Source organism: Dendropsophus ebraccatus, chromosome 5 (assembly GCF_027789765.1).
Source record: "Dendropsophus ebraccatus isolate aDenEbr1 chromosome 5, aDenEbr1.pat, whole genome shotgun sequence".
Classification (NCBI taxonomy): Eukaryota; Metazoa; Chordata; class Amphibia; order Anura; family Hylidae; genus Dendropsophus; species Dendropsophus ebraccatus.
Window position 1 is genome coordinate 67,960,175 of NC_091458.1, and position 18,227 is coordinate 67,978,401.

The 18,227-nt window shown below is 43.4% G+C and overlaps 1 protein-coding gene across 1 annotated transcript in view; it reads right to left on the reverse strand.

Annotated features, from left to right (window-relative positions):
* The window catches only part of COG3 (component of oligomeric golgi complex 3), a 70,689-nt gene that overhangs the window by 20,704 nt on the left and 31,758 nt on the right, over positions 1 to 18,227 (reverse strand). Inside the window, exons 15-17 of the mRNA XM_069970524.1 lie at positions 11,076 to 11,200; positions 9,662 to 9,751; positions 1,489 to 1,609 (exon numbers count right to left, since the gene is read on the reverse strand). Coding sequence (XP_069826625.1) covers positions 1,489 to 1,609; positions 9,662 to 9,751; positions 11,076 to 11,200 — 336 coding nt within the window. The remainder of the gene's footprint in view (positions 1 to 1,488; positions 1,610 to 9,661; positions 9,752 to 11,075; positions 11,201 to 18,227) is intronic.

Genomic DNA, 18,227 nt, shown 5'->3' on the forward strand with positions numbered 1-18,227 from the left:
GATCGTTCGCAAAAAATATGCAGATCGTTCCGTGTAAACATTCTTTCAACGATTTCACCTATTGTGAGATAGGCTTAAAAAGAACAACTCCGGTGGGACCCCCCCCCCCCCCCCCCCCCCAAAAAAAAAAACCACAGACACCATACTCACCATCCCTCCGGTGACGATCGCCACTCCATTCGGAAAGTGGGGGAAGGGGGCCAGACCGGGTATTTAACCACATTACAAAGTTATATAACTTTGTAATGTGTGTTAAATAAGCCAAAAAAAATTTTCGTGGGAGTTGTCCTTTAAGCAATCACGAAACGATCGCATAACGATTTTTCCATACGATGTATCGTTCCGTCTAAACACTGATCGTTATGAAAAAAAACAACGTTCATTCAAAATCGTCAATCGTGCAATCGGGTGAATTATCGCTCCGTGTAAAAGTACCATAACAAGACACCAGAAGAATGAAGTGGTCTGTATGCCATTAATGAGGAAAGGAAGCCGACAAGGACTTGCAAAAAACAGGACTAACAAGCTTAGGACAGCAATGTTGTAGCAAAACAAACTGTTGGGTGTAAGCTCCTTTGTAATCCAATAATGGAAAAGAAGGTCCAGCAGCACAAAAAAAAGAAAAAAAGATAAAGTGCTGAAATTTTATTGCACCAATGGGGCAAGAAAACGGCATCTATCAATCAAATCTTTGTGACCAGAGTGACAGGTTGAACCATTGATTGCCACATTGATGCAATAAGATTTTTGGGGAATGTTGTTGGACCTTCTCTTTCTTTCTTCCCAGGGAATTTAAGTTCAATATTCCTTTTCTATTGGAAAGTCCTTATATTAGGGAATTCTCTCAACAAACTAAAGGCAGAAACATCACTAAAGATCTGATCTGATTAAAGTTTCCATTTTTACAAAATGTATAATGGATGTGTACGTGATGGCAGTGTATTTTAACACACCAGACACTGGATAACAAGATTATGGTTACATTCATTATCTTTGAGGGTTAATTAAATCTGGAGATCCCAAGTTAGGAGCCGGTGACACTACAAAACTTTCGCAGAATTTCAAGCAAAATCCATGGCGGGAACTCCACTTGAAGTTCCTCCTGTCCCATTCATTCAATATGACATCTCACGAGCACTGTGCCATCCACCCAAAGAACTGACATGTCTAATTCCATAGTGTGAACAAACCCTTAGAGTAGTAATTCTACAACCCAAGAGCACTTCAAATTATCTTTATCCATAGGCTGGAGGGCTTATAAGTAAGGCCTAAGTTGGCCTTTGTGACACCAATGATCCTATTGCAGAGTGGCAAGGCTACAGAGTCTTCATTCATGAGTGGGAAATAAAGCCATGCAATGGCAGAAGAGACATCATGCACAGTATTGCAGGTGAACATGAGGAAAACCAAACTGAACATGTAGTATGTGACTAGAGCAGGACAGGTTCACCTCCTGTCCTACTCCCCCACACTTCACAAGAGAAATACCTCTTGTTTTCTTGAGGTCCAGGGAAATTTCCTTTATGGTGAATTCCGTATGAAAGGGAGCAATCTGCTCTCGCATAATAAGGAGATGTTTGATCAGGAACAGCTGGGCATCAACCTGTGTCTAAACAACAAACATACAAAAAGGACAAGTTATTAGGGTTTAGTAGTAACACAAAAGAGCTGAACAGTAAATAATGAACAAGAGCAAAGCAACAACTTCTAAGGTGTCCACAAGACACCAAGTACATTACACTCACTTCATGTAGGTGCAGGTAGACACTTTAAAACATACCTACATTAACATACTTCCACGTGACTTCTAGTTTTGTATTTAAATTTCTATACATACACAAAAATACATTGGATGAATTTATGTCGTAGATAATTTACAATATAATGAAAAACCTTAACCACATGTAGTAGAAAAAAAAAAAATGTGTAAGGGTAGGTTCACACTGAGTAAATGTGGCGGAATTCCTTGGCATAACCCCGCCTGCCTCAGTGTGCCATAGCCTGTCTATGAGACATGACATGACATGTCAATTCTTTGCGCGGAGAGTGGCAGGAGCGGACGCGCAGGAATTCTGCCACATTCACTTAGTGTGAACATACCCTAACACATTTTTATTACAAATTATACACATTTTAAATACTCTATTTACTTTTAGTCATTGTCACCGCTTTAATTTATAAAATAGCATGTATGGGGTAATGTGTTGCTTCAGGAGACTGTTCAGGTGGTGTATGAAGTCATACCAGCCATGCAAGGCACCATGGGAAAAATTATGCAAAATAGCAAAGGAAAAAGGCTTGCTCTACAATGCCACGTTCTAGGGGTAGTTTCCCTTCAAATCAATGTTCAACCTTTAAACAGACTTAAAGGGGAGTTCCATCTAGCTTGTGCATGCCACCCATACCACTCTATGGGTGATATATGCAGAGATTAGCTGGATCCTGCATGTCCAGCATGTAAAGGTTTAAAGGGTTGTCCGATGTAACTTCTCTACATACCAGCAGCATTTTATTAAAACAATAAAGAGCTTATGCTTACCCCTCTGTGCTTCCCCGGTGTCACCAATGTACCCTGAGTTCCACTTCAAAGACAAACTCATCTCGGAGTGACAGCTCACACAGCCAATTACTGGCCGCAGTGCTGTTCTGTCTCAGTCAGTGACTGGCTAAGTAGGCTGTCACTCCTGAGATGAGTTTGTCTCAGAAGTGAAGGCTCTGCAGTGAGCGGGCAACATTGGCAGCACTGCAAGAGGACACTGGGGAAGCATGGAGGGGTAAGCATAAGCTCTTTATTGTTTTCTGTATACCAGCAGCAATATAATGTAAAGTTATCAAATACCGGACAACCCCTTTGATAGCAGCCCAAGAGAGGCCAATGTACAGTGTGCAGTGTAGGATCTGTTCCTCTGAGGTTACCTTAACATGGTGGGATGGTACACACTATTTGATCAGATGGTATGCTTAGAACCTCAGAAAGGGCGAGTGTTTAGACCCCCACCAATTGCAAGTGGAGAGAGACGTGTGTGGCTGAGAGCTCCCTACCCGCTCTTTGTGGGCACAACAGAGGTAGCACTATACATTAGGAGTCTGTCGTGGTTATGTCAATTTTACTGAAAGAGTAGTAGATGCTAGGAACAACCTTCCAGCAGATTTGGCTGGTAAATCCAACGGAATGTAAGCATGTCTGGGATAAAGATATATTATTTCCTTTTTATTTTCTACTTTGGCATAGATATAAGGTCAAGCTAAATGAACCCTATGGTCTTTTTTTGATAATAGTCTTCTATCTTTCTATATATATAGAACCTTTACACTATATTCAGCAATGATCAAATATAATTATACACAAATTTTTTTAGCATGTCGGAAGTGCTATGTGCCATGTACTTGGACCCACTGTTATGCCTGCGAATGATATGGATAATGTATGACATTTGGGACTGCAGAGGACAAGGTGAAATAGGATAATGTCCCATTTGTATATAATGCGACTCGACTGGCCGGAACACCAAGGACATTCAAACATCCCTAGGGCAAGGATGCAAAAAAACCTTGTAATGTCTAATATGACAGCCTCCCGTTGGGAAATTTACAGGATTTATCCACCCACTAAGCATCAAGATACTTTAATGAAGGAAATGCAAAACAATTTTGCTCCTGCCATTTACCTGTTTAAAACAGAAATTTAGAATCACGAAGCACAAAACATGTAAATTAAATATGCATGAAGAACTATATGGTAAGAGGTGTAAATCATGATACACATCAAAGAACACACACCTCACTGTCAACAACATTTCACTATTCCTACTGTGACTGCTGAATTATACATATGCTGTGCCACATCCTGCAGTGACAGACCGTGGGAGTATAAAAGTGCATTATTGGATTATAAGGTAAGAGTTAATTATACTGAAGTTTACCAAATTATTGCATTGCATTCTCTATGGAGAGGGGTAAGCCGAAGCCAGAGGGCTGTGACTATGGCTTGTCAGGCGTCAATTTCCCACACCACCTGACATCTGTCTGTGGTCGTTGGGGGAGCCCCATACACCTCACACCCACAGCCAAACCTGCTTGAGCAGTGAACGATAGTAAGGAGTGTATGGGGACTTAAAGTGACACTGTCACCCCCTTTTTGCATTATGACTTCTCTACACAGGTGTAATGGGTAAATTTAGCAGTTTTCATACCTTATTTTATATCATACGTCATAGTGCTTGTTCCAGTAAAAAGTGATCTTATATCATCTGCAGATTGTACTACCTGGGCAGGGCTTCGTGACGATGATGCCACGGAGGGGCAAGGCTACAGTGGATATGTGGGCAAAGCTAAGTGGTATTGGCAAGCCCTGCCCAGATAGCACAATCCTCTGATAATAAAAGATTACTTTTTACTGGAACAAGCACCATGACGTATGATATAAAATAAGGTATTAAAACTGTAAAATTTCCCTTTTACACCTGTGTAGAGAAGACAGCATGCAAAAAGGAGGTGACAATGTCACTTAAACAAAGAGAGCTAAGGGTGGGAATATAGTAAGATGCTGGGGGAGGGAAAGGGGAGGAGGAGGATCTGATGGGTGATTTTGTAGTCTTGTAGTTAACAGAAAGGAGCAGGAATCAGGAATACTGGGGGGGGGGATGGAGTGGAAACAAACTAAGTGTATCAGTAAAGTTTCCTTTGGTAAAGGACCCAGAGAACTGTAAATAGGAAACAAAAAAATAGGCAAAAGGCGGCGCCTTGTGTGATAGCACAGACAATCAAAGAAGGAGAAAGATGATGGTTCCAGGCTCCCCTTGTAGCCCCTTGGGCTTAGTGCATGTCACCCCAGGTGATGAAGTATAAAAGGATCCAGATGTGGTGAGGGCATCCTGTGATACAGTGTAAGGCTGCCGAGGCTAGTCTAAGGGTACATGAACAGGATGCTCCCTGTAAGGGGCCTGTACAGATAACTAAGGGCAAACAAGAAAAAAGGAAATGGCTGAAACAACCGTGCCCAATAACCACAAGCGCTGCCTTGCAGAAGAACCAGGGGTGGAGGAAGAGTCGGCTAAAAAAATGCATATGTGTAGTACCGACTTTTGCTCCACTCCTGGTTCTCCTGCAATGCAGTGCTGCTGGTTATTGGGCAAGGTTGTTTCAGCCATTTCCTTTTTTCTTGTTTACCCTTGGTTATCCAAGAACTGTGTATTGGAAGAGATCTATCAAACAGAAGTAGGGAAAAGCTACTAGGTACTGCCCTGGAAACTCTTGATTACCATGATGTACCGTGTGGTTTAGACTTGTGATAGTTAAAGCTCAGCACCCCCAGTGCACAGATATCTCCTTCATATGCTACTTCATTAATATATATTGGACCAGAGCTCTAGAACCGGGCAGTGCTTTGAAAAATAGGTGGCACCATCAGAATTCTCCAATTCAGCGACGACTAGTTTGTGTGAAAATATTTGATTATTGACTGTCTGATTGTACTGCTTTAACATGTCTATGTTACACAAATACATAAGTAGATATACAAGGTTTAGCATCGTCTATCATATGTGTCCCTGTTAGGGCCCTTGGACCCCCCCACAATCTCCTCTCCTACTTGTCCCCTATCCTGTGGATAAGAGACAAGTATTTTTAAATTGAAAAACCCCTTAAAATATACAAAGATCATACCTTAAAGAAGCTCAAATAGAAATGTATTAGTCCAGCAAATATAAGCAGTTTACCAGCAAGTGACATTAATGGAGGAAATGAGAGTGATAAATAGTGGAGCAGAGATTGTACCTGAGGAGTGCCAGGCAGCATGGCTTCACCCTGATGCTTCCAGCTTAGTCTCACAGCTACCTCGCAGCCATAAGAAATCCTTTCAGTCTGACAATCTGCAACTAACAGATTCAGACACCTTTCTCAGGCAGAACAAATTCTGAAATCAGGTTTATTCATCTAAGAGCAGGCAGAGAATGGTGCTAGCTGAGGATTGTAAGTATTAATTCTAAATCTATCACTCTGAGTGCTTAAAAGACTCATTCTCTATAACAGGAAATTCTAGATAAACCGGTATCCATGATGCAGTCCCGTGTAGCCTGTTAATATCACATGATGACACGTATTCTACTGCCCCCCAACTAGTAACTTAAAAGGGGGATGGGATGCTGGGCATTGCTGATTTTACATGACTGAGTCTTCTTATCACATTTATGCCACTATATCTACAGCTCCCACGTGCTGCATTAAAGCGGATCTCTCATAATACAATGTTGCTGTATGTTAGTATTGGGGGAAGACCACTGTACTATAAAGCCAATTTGCACAAAAGAATAATATATGCAGCTTTCAAGTGGACCATGCATCATGATACACCTTTCCCTTTGCAGTTACTATTGGGCAGCCTGTAGTGTTGCACCTAAAAGTACAGTGGACTTCCCACATAGGGCAATATAGGTCAATGACACCAGCTTTAAAGGGGTTATTCAGCGCTACAAAAACAAGGGCACTTTTCCCCTTACTGTTGTCTCCAGTTCAGGTGCAGTTTGCAATTAAGCTCCATTTACTTCAATGGAACTGAGTTTCAAAACCCCGCCCACACTGGAGACAACAGTAGGGGGAAAGTGGCCATGTTTTTGTAGCGCTGGATAAGCCCTTTAAATGTCACACATTCTAATCAGACATTACTTCTGAAGATAAAAACTAAAACCCTAGTACATCTAAGCCCAAATCTAGATAAACATAGAAATCCACCATCTTCACCTTCATTATTTCACAGCTTATACATAAAGTGTGGTTTTATAGTAAAACACCAATGTATACTTAATATGCAAACAAGCAGTTCAGAGGAAATACTGCCTATACAGTACAGAATATTAAAGTAGAGGCTCTTGTGTATGCATTGTATATACCTATTTCATCTGATGTGGCATGCTTTGTTTTTCTGCCATCTTGATTTCTATGTCCCCATTTATATGGTTTCCTAATACTGCCTACAGGTACAGTGAATTGGCGAGGGGCGGAATTTCATTGTTGGAGTGATTGGAGCGGCAAGGAAGGCACGAAGTAGCAGCGCGTTGAACTCATTCTCCATTGTTTTGTTTTCAAAAGTAAAAAGCCTTGAAGCCCATCTAGTCTCCCAACTACCCCCTTCCTTCCCCGCTACAGTGGCTCAGACACAGGAGAGCAATGTCAGACCACATCTCATAGGAGAGACAGGAAGTCGGAAGGGGCGAGTGCTATAACTCCGAGTATGGACTTGCCTGATCCCATAAAGACAAAAACATCTGACAGCCGCCAGGAGGGATCAGAGAGGACCAAAAACTTCTAGGTACACGTTGAATAAACCCATTGTACACACAAACATTCAAAACTTTGCAATATATCTTATCAGAAAAATGCCTTTATCTCTACTTACCAGGCTCCTATCCTGCTCTACCCCTCCTAAACATTTACATTGCAAAAATTGCTAAAATCCATCTTGAAAAAGATCAGCTTACCGGGATATCAGGTAATAGCTGCCCATAGCAGCTTTGGGTAGGAGAAGGAGTAGAAGGGGGAGCAGCTGGATACAGACACAGGTAAACAGCTGCAGCTTGTAACGAGTGATACATTTCATCCTAGTAATGGATTCACAATATACACTGCTCCATACTGCTCTATAATGTTCTCCATTTTGCTACTTTCAAGGGTGTGCTATAGAAATATAGAAGGGCAGGATCTCCTCTACTACATGTATGTGTGCAGTACAGTAGTACCTCGTTCTCAAACTGCTTGGAACTCAAACTGTATTTTCAAGGAAAGTTTGCTTTGGTTCTCAAACACTTTTTGGGCACCCAGTCTTGAAGTACTCCGTATCTGAACGTTTTTGCGAGCGTGGATGGTGGGTTGTACCTGGTGAGTTTAGAACTGGTGAGGCTTCACATACAGTACAGTGCTGTTTAAGACTGCTGGAGTGCATATACAGTGCAGTAGCAGTACAGGCAGTGCACCACCATCTCCCATACATTACAGTGCTTGGGGTGGGGGCACTATACAGTAAAGTATGAGTGAGGAGTTAGTGACTACTGTACTATAATTGCTGGTGTTGTCAAATATTTCTTGTATACAATGTACTGTAGAGATTAAACAGGGCACTTTTCAGTGTAATATATTGGTACTGTAGGTAATTATTGGTGGGTGCTGGAACCAATTAAACACATTTACATTATTTCCTATGGGAAGACACTGCTCGGTTCTTAAACTGCCTTTTGGAACCAATTAAGTTTGAGAACCAAGGTACCACTGTATATGGGAGCCATTATGGATGCTAGTCTCTACCTACTAGCTGAGAGACAACCGGAAATTACAGACGAAAAATTTTGCAGAGCAGTCATCTGATGGAAAAAGTATCATATACAGTGGTGCCTTGGATTACGAGCATAATTCGTTCCGGGACCATGCTTGTAATCCAAATCCACTCTAAAACCAAAGCAATTTTTCCCATAAGAAATCATAGAAATGTAGACAATTGGTTCCACACCCCAAAAATAATGATTTATTATTCTGAATAACATGTAAAACAGATGAAACAGCAGAATATGTGATATTATAAGTTACTGTACAGTGATGGAGAGGATTGGAAACACAAGGGCAGACAGAGACTGCAGGGAGCATGAAAGAATGAGCAGGGCAGATGTGCGCACATTATAGCAGCACTCTGTCCGGGGAGAGAGGGGTTACAGCTATGGAGAGATTACCTCCACAGTCCTGTCCTCCTGGCCCCAGCCGAAGTGGATCTGCTATGATTTGGAAGGTGAGGGAGACTTCCTGGGTCATAGTACAGGGCTGTAGACCCAGCGATGTAGACCATGCCACTCCCCTGCTCCGCCTCCCACCCAGCACAGGGAGCTCTTAAACCAAAGCAAAGCTCTTAACCCAAATCACAATTTTAAAAAAAGTCAGCTCTTAAACCAAAACGCTCTTAAATCAAGTTACTCTTAACCCAAGGTACCACTGTATAAGTTATAAAACTAACAGAAAGAGTGCTATTTCTTATGTATAAACATACGACAAGTTATTCTGGAAAGTTTCCTGAAAGTGCAGATAGCCCACAATGCATTTATTAAAAAAAAGTTCTAGAAATAAAGAGCAGTACGCTTTGTGTTTGAATACAAAAGACAAAAATCTGCTCCCTGAATAAAGCTTTTTGTGGACATCTCACAATCCTTTACAAAAACCCCAAGTAAAAGAACAGTTTGAGAAATAAGAAAGAAGGAAAAATAATAAAGCAAATCTTAAAGAAAACACGTTCCTGAAACACTTGTTAAGAGTTCTGCTTTTTTATGTCATCCAGACAAAAATAGATTTGTGAAACTAGTGACCCACATGCCTCCAGAAGAGAATGAAATGGCTGACAATAGGGAATAGACAAGACAGCCTGGCTTCCAGGAATCAGCAATGAATGCAGGCGCTGTCATTAGCAGTTTTAATGTCTTAGGTGGAAAGTGACCGCAGAGTAGATGGTACAAATTATACTCATACGGCTATTATACTCCAAGCTTACAAGCCGCAAGGAACTGCGAATCCCAAAATCTACGGGCGATTATCATAAGTGCTTTATGATTTGTTCTGAGAATTTGACAAAAGTCTGGTTGCCATTTAAGTGACAGAAAATGAACAGACACATTACAGCAGCGTATCTGACCTTGTTTTTCATAATGGCATCTGAAGCACCCAACAAGGATTGAATGCATGCTGACAGAGCCTCCTGCGACAGACCTTGAAACACTGCCCTCTAGAGAGAGAAAAGAGGAAAAGCACAGCATTGGAATTCATGATTTAAAACATCTAAGAATTTAAGATTAGAAATGGAAATTAAGGTTGTAAGGCTAGGTTCACACTGCGTTTTCAGCATCCGTTCAAAGCATCCGTTTTTTGCAAAAATGCATGAAAAACGGATTGCAAAAAACGGATTCATTTGTGTGCATCCGTTTTTCCATTGACTTCCATTATAAAAAAAAAACGGATCCGTTTTTTTGGCGGACCAAAACGGACCAAAAAACGTTGTTGACCCTATTTTTCTGGACGTTAAAAAAAACGGATCCGTTAAACGGATGCTGAAAACGCAGTGTGAACCTAGCCTTAGACTTGTACACACTACTTAAGGCTTTTAGATTGGACATGCTTCTCTCCCCACTCTGTCTATAACTCTTGACACATCTCTACAACGTCATTTTTCTTTTAGTTATAGTAAAACTTAAAACTATTCAGTCTGAAGCAGAGCATACTGGTAGTGAAGAGGGACTATGGATTTTCTGTTACAAATGCCACAAGTACTACTGCTTATCTGCGCTACAAGTGGATACTGCTGCACGTCACATTCCCAGCTACTAATGGGTAAAGGTGCTTCTGGGTCTCTGCTATGAGTGTACACTGCTCATCTTAGCTTATCCTGATACCTCTAGATACTTTTAGGCCCCCTTCACACGCTAGTGAAATTTACCCAGATTTTTTATCAGGAAACCTTGGTAAATTTCTGGACCCATAGGGTTCTATTTTCTACAGATAGCCTTTAAGATTTTTCCTAAAGGGTTTCTGTGCCGGAAAACAGCCCTGGAAAATACACTTGTTTGGAATGTGGCACAGATGCCCCTAAGAACCCTATGGGGGCACCCTAAAAGTCCCAGTTCATAGCATGGTAGCCCAGACCAGTGCCACTGGTTGCTAACGATGGCCCTTTAACTGTACATGTTACTAATCAGAAACGCATAGAGTTTAATGCAGGGCCACTGGCTCCCGACCCTTTTCTTGCCGAAGGCAGCATTATACCTCTGGCCACAAGAGGCCGCCAGTGTTGTGGTGCACGAGTGACGTCAGTTTTCTCAGTTTTTACGGCCAGGGAAAACTGCTGGTTACCTGAAGCCTTCTGAAAGGCTTGATGATCAGTGTTTTCTGGCTGTAAAAAACAGCTACAAATGTGTAAAGGGGGCCTTATTCTTGGATTTGTCTGCAACCAGTCACCAAAAGTGCTCTTCTGCTTCTTTACTAAGCCTAGTCCAAACTTCTATAGCTTCTCATACGTCTACAATGCCATTCAAGGGACTTTGCTTACAACTTACATCAATACACCGGTATAACTTGGAGAGACAGACCAGGGTCCTTCTTACGGTTGGGTACCACATGCCATGCAGATCAGCAGGTGAAATTGTATTCTGAGTTCTAAGACCTAAAGATTCAGATGAACCTGCAAGAAAGGTCATACACTACTTTAAGAACAATTTTCTTCATTTTGTTTAAGTGGAATGCAAAAGATTAAAGTACCCTTTAAAAGGAGGACCCCTCATAAGCTAAAAATGAAACTTTAGAGAAACTTTCCTTCTCAAAAACTTTCTCAAAAAGTTCTTTTAGAAATTGCAGGAATAACATAATAAGCACCATTTTCTGGCTTGTTTCAAAACATAAGGGTAAAGTGGGAAATTTGTAAATGCAAAGTCTGCCACTTCTTAACCCCTTAAGGTCAATGCCAATTTTTGTTTTTGCGCTTTTGCTTTTTCCACTTTATGTTTAAAAGGCCATAGCACTTGCATTTTGTCACCTAGAAACCCACATGAGCCCTTATTTTTTGCGCCACTAATTGTACTTTGCAATGACAGGTTGAATTTTTTCATAAAGTACACTGCAAAACCAGAAAAAAATTTAAGTGTGGTGAAATTCTTTTATTTGTAGGGTATTTGTTTCTACGCCGTAAACCCTGGGGTAAAACTGATACATTATGCATGTTCCTCAGGTCATTCCGATTAAAACGATATATAACATGTATAACTTTTCTTTTATCTGATGACCTGTAAAAAATTCAAACCATTGTTAACAGATATATGTTCCTTAAAATCACTCCATTCCCATGCTTACAGCGCTTTTATCATTTGGTCTATGGGTCTGTGTGAGGAGTCATTTTTTGCGCCATGATGTTTACTTTCTATCGGTACCTTGATTGCGCATATGCAACTTTTTATTAAATTTTTTCTGGATTTGATGCGACCAAAAATGCGCAATTTTGCACTTTGGAATTTTTTTTGCGCTTACACCATTTACCGTGCGAGATCAGGAATGTGATTAATTAATAGTTCGGGCGATTACGCACGCGGCGATACCCAAACATATTTATTTATTTATAAAATGGGAAAAGGGGGTGATTTGGACTTTTATTAGGGGAGGGGATTTTTTTATTAATAAAAACACTTTTTTCCTTTTTTTTTTTTACATTAAAGGACAACTCCCGCGGGACCCCCCCAAAAAAAAAAACAGACACCATACTCACCATCTCTCCGGTGACGATCGCCACTCGATTCGCCCGCCGTCCGCCTCTCCATCGCCGCCGTCCGCCATCCAGCGATGTCTCCGACTTCCGGGTCCAGGGGATGGAAAAGGCTGCCAGTGCGCTTGCGCACCGGCAGCCTTTTCATTGGCTAGAGCGCATCACATGGCTTCCAGCAAGCTCAGCCAATCAGGGCTGAGCAAGCTGGAAGCCATGTGATGCGCTCCAGCCAATGAAAAGGCTGCTGGTGCGCATGTGCACCAGCAGCCTTTTCATCCCCATTCACTTTGCATGAAGACGCCGAGGAGGAAGAAGACCCGGACCGCCCCCAGCTCTGACGTCGTCGTCACCAGATGCCGCCCCGCAGAAGACGACCATGACGTTCGTAATAGGTAATGTATACATTCTTTAACTTCCGGGGTGGGGGGTTGGGGGTCCGAAAGTGGGGGAAGGGGGCCAGGCCGGGTATTTAACCACATTACAAAGTTATATAACTTTGTAATGTGTGTTAAATGAGCAAAAAAAAATTTTTGTGGGAGTTGTCCTTTAACTAGAAGTCCCCCTGTGGTACTTGTATATAGACAGCAATGATCTCTCATAGAGATCAATGCTGTGTATATACACAGCAAAGATCAGTCACATCGGTGATAGATTGCTATGGCCTGCTGCAGGCCACAGCAATTTATTGCCGAGCAGGGATCAGCGTCATTGCGACGCTAAGTGCCGGCCCGGCCAGCAGACCGGATCTTCTTCCCCACGATCGCATCACATATAAGCAGAATGGGTCAGTATTAGAGATGAGCGAACCTCGAGCATGCTGGAGTCCATCCGAACCCGAACTTTCGGCATTTGATTAGTGGTGGCTGCTGAACTTGGATAAAGCCCTAAGGCTATGTGGAAATCATGGATATAGTCATTGGCTGTATCCATGTTTTCCAGACAACCTTAGAGCTTTATCCAAGTTCAGCAGCCCCAGCTAATCAAATGCCGATCGTTCGGGTTCGGGTGGACTCGAACCCGAACCCGGTTCGCTCATCTCTAGTCAGTGTTCAAAAACAGGTCAGTCATCCAAACTGATGAGTAGATGACCACATAGAAATCAGAGGGTACTTTTTCTGTCAGTAAATCAGGATCCTGATTCACAGAGAAGAAAAAAACGACGGGTGGATGAGGTTTTAAGAGCATGTTCACATGGCTAAAAACACACTTATTTTAACACAGAACCCATAACAATATTTGCATCTGAATCAGCATGTTTCCGCATGGAAATCCATCTCCCTTTGACTATAAAGGATAATGCTTTCATTGGTCCAAACAATGCAGAAAAATCCATGCTCATTTTAAAAAATGTGTTGCTGATTTTTCAATGCTGAGAAAAGAAAAAAAAAAGTATCATTTCAATTTTGTGCATTTTTGTATGGAATTGCAGCAGATTTCTCCCGCTGTAAATAGAGCTGTATGTAATTCTCCATGGGAATTATCTCTAAGATTTGCCGAGTGAACAGGCCCTTATTATACTTCATATGGACGACACCCTGAAATTAATGGCGTGGCTAGATTTTTTCACCAAGCATATTATTGGAAAGCGAAGGACCCGTATATATTTATAAAAGGATATATAGTACAGTTAAGTTCTACTGGTGATGTCATATAAGACACTTTATGGTGCCTGGTGGTCATGACCAAAAATAAAAAAAAAATGATGCCTTGTTCTAGGCACTCCTTTTTACCAGAACTTTAGGCATTTTTTAACTCATCTACCCACCACTTCCATAGGGAGAGACCTGCTGTCAATCAAAGGGGAAGGAAGCGGCTCTGCCGACATCTCTCCTTGTGCTGTAACCCTGCAGCACTTCTTTGTACTGAGGGGGCCAGTCAGCATTTGATATAACCTCTATATCCAGCTCCTGTCATCTTGCCTGTGCTTCTCTACTATTACACACAGTCTCTGTATAGCCGGATGCCGTTCTCCTGCTAACTTCACAATTAATTTCTTGATAACACAAACAGCAATTTACACTCGAGTTACTCGGAGGAAACATTTCCAAATGTCGTCACCATGGAAACGCCACATCAAACATGACTGGAGCCACGCTATGTTCATCAGATAATGATAAATGGCCTTTGTGAACAATTTTTCATCCTCCTCAGGAGGATATTGAAACTAGTGAAAGGCTTTGCCTTGTCTGTGGTTTTCCCTTTGTGGACTGATATTGATCGCTTCATTCCAGCATAGAAAATATTCATGCCGGGTAAACAAGTGGATAAATTCCAGGCTCCGAGCTCCTGGCATGTGGTCTCTAAAAACAAAATGAATCCATTTTATTTCTTCTCATGTACCGCCACTAGCTGAGAAGTCTCCAGACCCAAGCATATAACCATTATTGTAGAGGAGTGCTTAGAATTGTTACTAATTCTGATACATCTGAAGAGATGGGAATATCTTTTAGTCAATAGCTGGCTTATGTGTAGGAACAGCTTTAGAAATATAAGTATATAACTAGTATAATATTATAGCTACAGGTCAGCATTTCTCCCAAATCAGTGATGGACAGGTAGGGCTGGGCGATAATGGCCTAAATCAATATCGCGGTTTATCGTACATGTAGCCGCGGTAACGATAAATTAAACGATAATTATGACACGCCCCTTTTAAAAGCCACACCCCTTTTGAAAACCCCATTTTCCGATGGTAATACAAACGTGGATTTATTCCATATAACAATGTGCAGCAAACTTCGCAAGTAATACACAATATTTTGGCACCTCCTACACCATTTTCAAGTGGCATTTGAAAATGGCATAGGAGATGCCAAAACGTTGTCTATTACTTGTGAAGTTTGCTGCACATTGTTATATGGAATAAATTCATGTTTTCACGTTTGTATTACCATCAGAGTATTTTTTACTAGCTGACTGGATCCAAGGTCTGGGATTCGTCTGCTGGCACCCACAGTTCGTTTATTGTGCTACCTATATTTTTTGCTATATCTATCTATATACTGTGGGGGAGATTTATCAAACATGGTGTAATGTGAAACTGGCTCAGTCGCCCCTAGCAACCAATCAGATTCCATCTTTCATTTTCCAAAGAGTCTGTGAGGAATGAAAAGTGAAATCTGAGCCAGTTTCACTTTACACCATGTCTGATAACTCTGTGTGTGTGTGTGTGTATGTATATATATTTTACATACATACATACATACATGTACATAAATACATACATACATACAGGAGATGGATAGATAGATAGATGTAATGATATTCCAAAGGATCGCCCACAGCACTCCAGTTCGTGTATCAGAACACGTATTCTGATACATGAACTGGAGTGCTTTGGGCGATCCTTTGGAATATTGTGGAAGTCCTGGTCAAGACTACCTGCGGGCACCCTGTATCTTCACTATCAGAAGTAGTGCTGCTCAGAGATTCAAAATACTTAGATGTAATGATAGATAGATAGATGAGATAGATATAGAAAGATAGATAGATAGATAGGAGATAGATAGATAGATAGATAGATAGATAGATAGATAGATAGGAGATAGATAGGAGATAGATATAGAAAGAAAGAAAGATAGATACAGACAGACAGAGAGACAGACAGATAGATAGATAGATATAGAAAGAAAGATAGATACAAAAAAAGAGAAAAATCAGCACTATGTTTTTTTTAATAAATCTACGTTTCTCGTGCGTCTTATTGGGGGACACAGACACCGTGGGTATAGGCTGCTGCCACTAGGAGGCTGACACTAAGAAAAAACAAAACAAGTCGGCCCCTCCCAGCAGGCTATACCCACCCACTGGCACTGAGCTAATTCAGTTTAGCTTAGTGTCAGTAGGAGGCAGACGCAGGTCTGGTTGCTCCAGACCAGTTTCTGCTTGTGTTTTTTTCTGTAAATTTAACTCTTTCCTTTTACAGGTCGGGGCACGGTGGGTCATTTAAAGACTCACCCTGATCCCCCCCTCATGCAACCAGGGCACAGACCCTAACTGGAAAGGGGCTGTTTACCCTAGGTTGCCACCGGCCGGACCCAGCGCCCAGGACACAGACTAGCCCTGCTGTCTGTTTGCTCCTTATGCGGACTTGCTCCGCCAGCCCCTGCCCGCCCAGCCCCCCAAAGCTGCGCGCGGCAGCGCGGCACAGTGCCGGCAGAAGATCCATGGGCTTCAGAGGGGTAAGTAGTTCCTCCCCGGCTCTCTCTTCCCTCCCTCCCGTGGGTTGTACGGGTCCCCCGGTCCCCTCCAGTGGACGCCGCCCCCGCCCGCCGCCCTCTCCCGCCGCCCCCTACGGCGGCCCCTCACATGCGCTTCCGGCTCCCGTGTCCCCCGCGTCCTCTTGCGGCGTTCCGGTCTTATACCGTCACCGCATGCGGGGGTCGGGTCCTGGGATGCCGGTCTTGTAGTTGCCGGGTGCGGGGCCTCCTCTTCTCCTACGGGCCGCGACTTCCGGGGTCCGGCCCGTGACTTCCGGTTTCGCGGCCTCCTCTGTCCGCACGCCGCTCTTCCCGGTCTTTTTTTGTATTTCCCGCGCGCGGTCTTCTCTCCCGCGCGGGCCGACGCCTGACGTCACCACGCACGCACGTGACGCGTCACTCCGCTCGTGACGCGCTCCTGTGCAGCCCGGTCGGTACAGCAGACTGCAGCTCCCCGGTCGCAAGAGCCCTCATTCTGTGGGACTACAGCCCCCAGCCTGCCGTTCCTGGCCAGCTTCTTCTGCTCATCTTGCCCTCAGCAGCCGTCCTGTGCCCTGACCGGACCTCGGCCTTTTTTTGTCCGGATTTGTCTGGTAAGGCCTCTCTGGGACTCTTATGCCTGGTTGTCTTTTTACTGTCCTGAGTTTTTCACTGTATGTTTTTCTGTTATTCTGCAGGCTTTTTGGTTACTTCTTAGTCTCCAACAGCTGCCTGCCTGAAGGAATTCACTAGCTGGCTGGTTTTTCTAATATAGATATATATATTTAATTTTTTTCATTATGTCTGACTCAAGATCTGAATCCACACGCCGCCAGCATCCTCCTCCTTCCTCTGTTACCTACTATTTCTGTACGTCTTGTAACACTAAATCTGCTTCTGGCCACTCTCAGCCTCTCTGCGCTGCTTGCTCCATGCAGTCCTGTTCGTCTTTGTCCCCTACTCAGGACCCCCCACCGGAGTCTGAGGAGTCTGCCCCGGCCTGGGCGCGCTCTCTCTGCCAGTCAGTGTCGCAGATGGCTCAGTTGTCTCAGTCTGTGGCGGCCGCCCTCGACCGCCTGTCTGCTACTTCTTCAGCGCCCGCCCAATCCCGACCGGCAGTCAGTGGCGTCCGTCCCGGCAGGAGCCGCTCCCACAAGCGTCCTCGCCGTGCCTCTTCTCGCTCTTCCTCTGGCTCCCCTGGAACTAGCCTGGCCCCCACGCATCTCTCTCCTAACAGGCGATCCCATTCGCCAGGAGATCTGTCGGATTCAGAGTCGGTTTCCAACTCTGATCCTGAAGATGTTTCTCACGCGGCTTCCACTGTGGACAGCCTTGTGGCCGCAGTCCGCGATACCTTCCAGTTGAAGGATGCTCCGGACCCATCGCCTGCTGATGAGGTCTTTTTCCATAAAAGCGGCCACCGTGTCCGCAGCACTTTCCCCAGTCACAAGGAATTTGATGACCTGTTTTCCAAATTTTGGAAGACCCCAGACAAGCGTTTCTCTAAGCCTAAACACTTGTCGGTTCTTTATCCTTTCCCCGAAGACCTCGTGTCTCGCTGGTCAGGTCCGCCTTCTGTGGATCCCCCGATCTCTCGGCTGACCAAGGTCACGACTCTTCCGCTGGACAATGCGTCGTCTCTTAAGGATTCCACTGACAGACGCACTGAGTCCTTAGCTAAGTCAGCTTTTGAGGCCGCTGGCTCCTCTCTCCTTCCCACACTTGCTTCCACTTGGGTGTCTAAGTCCATTTCAGTGTGGGCTAAGCAACTGAGGGAC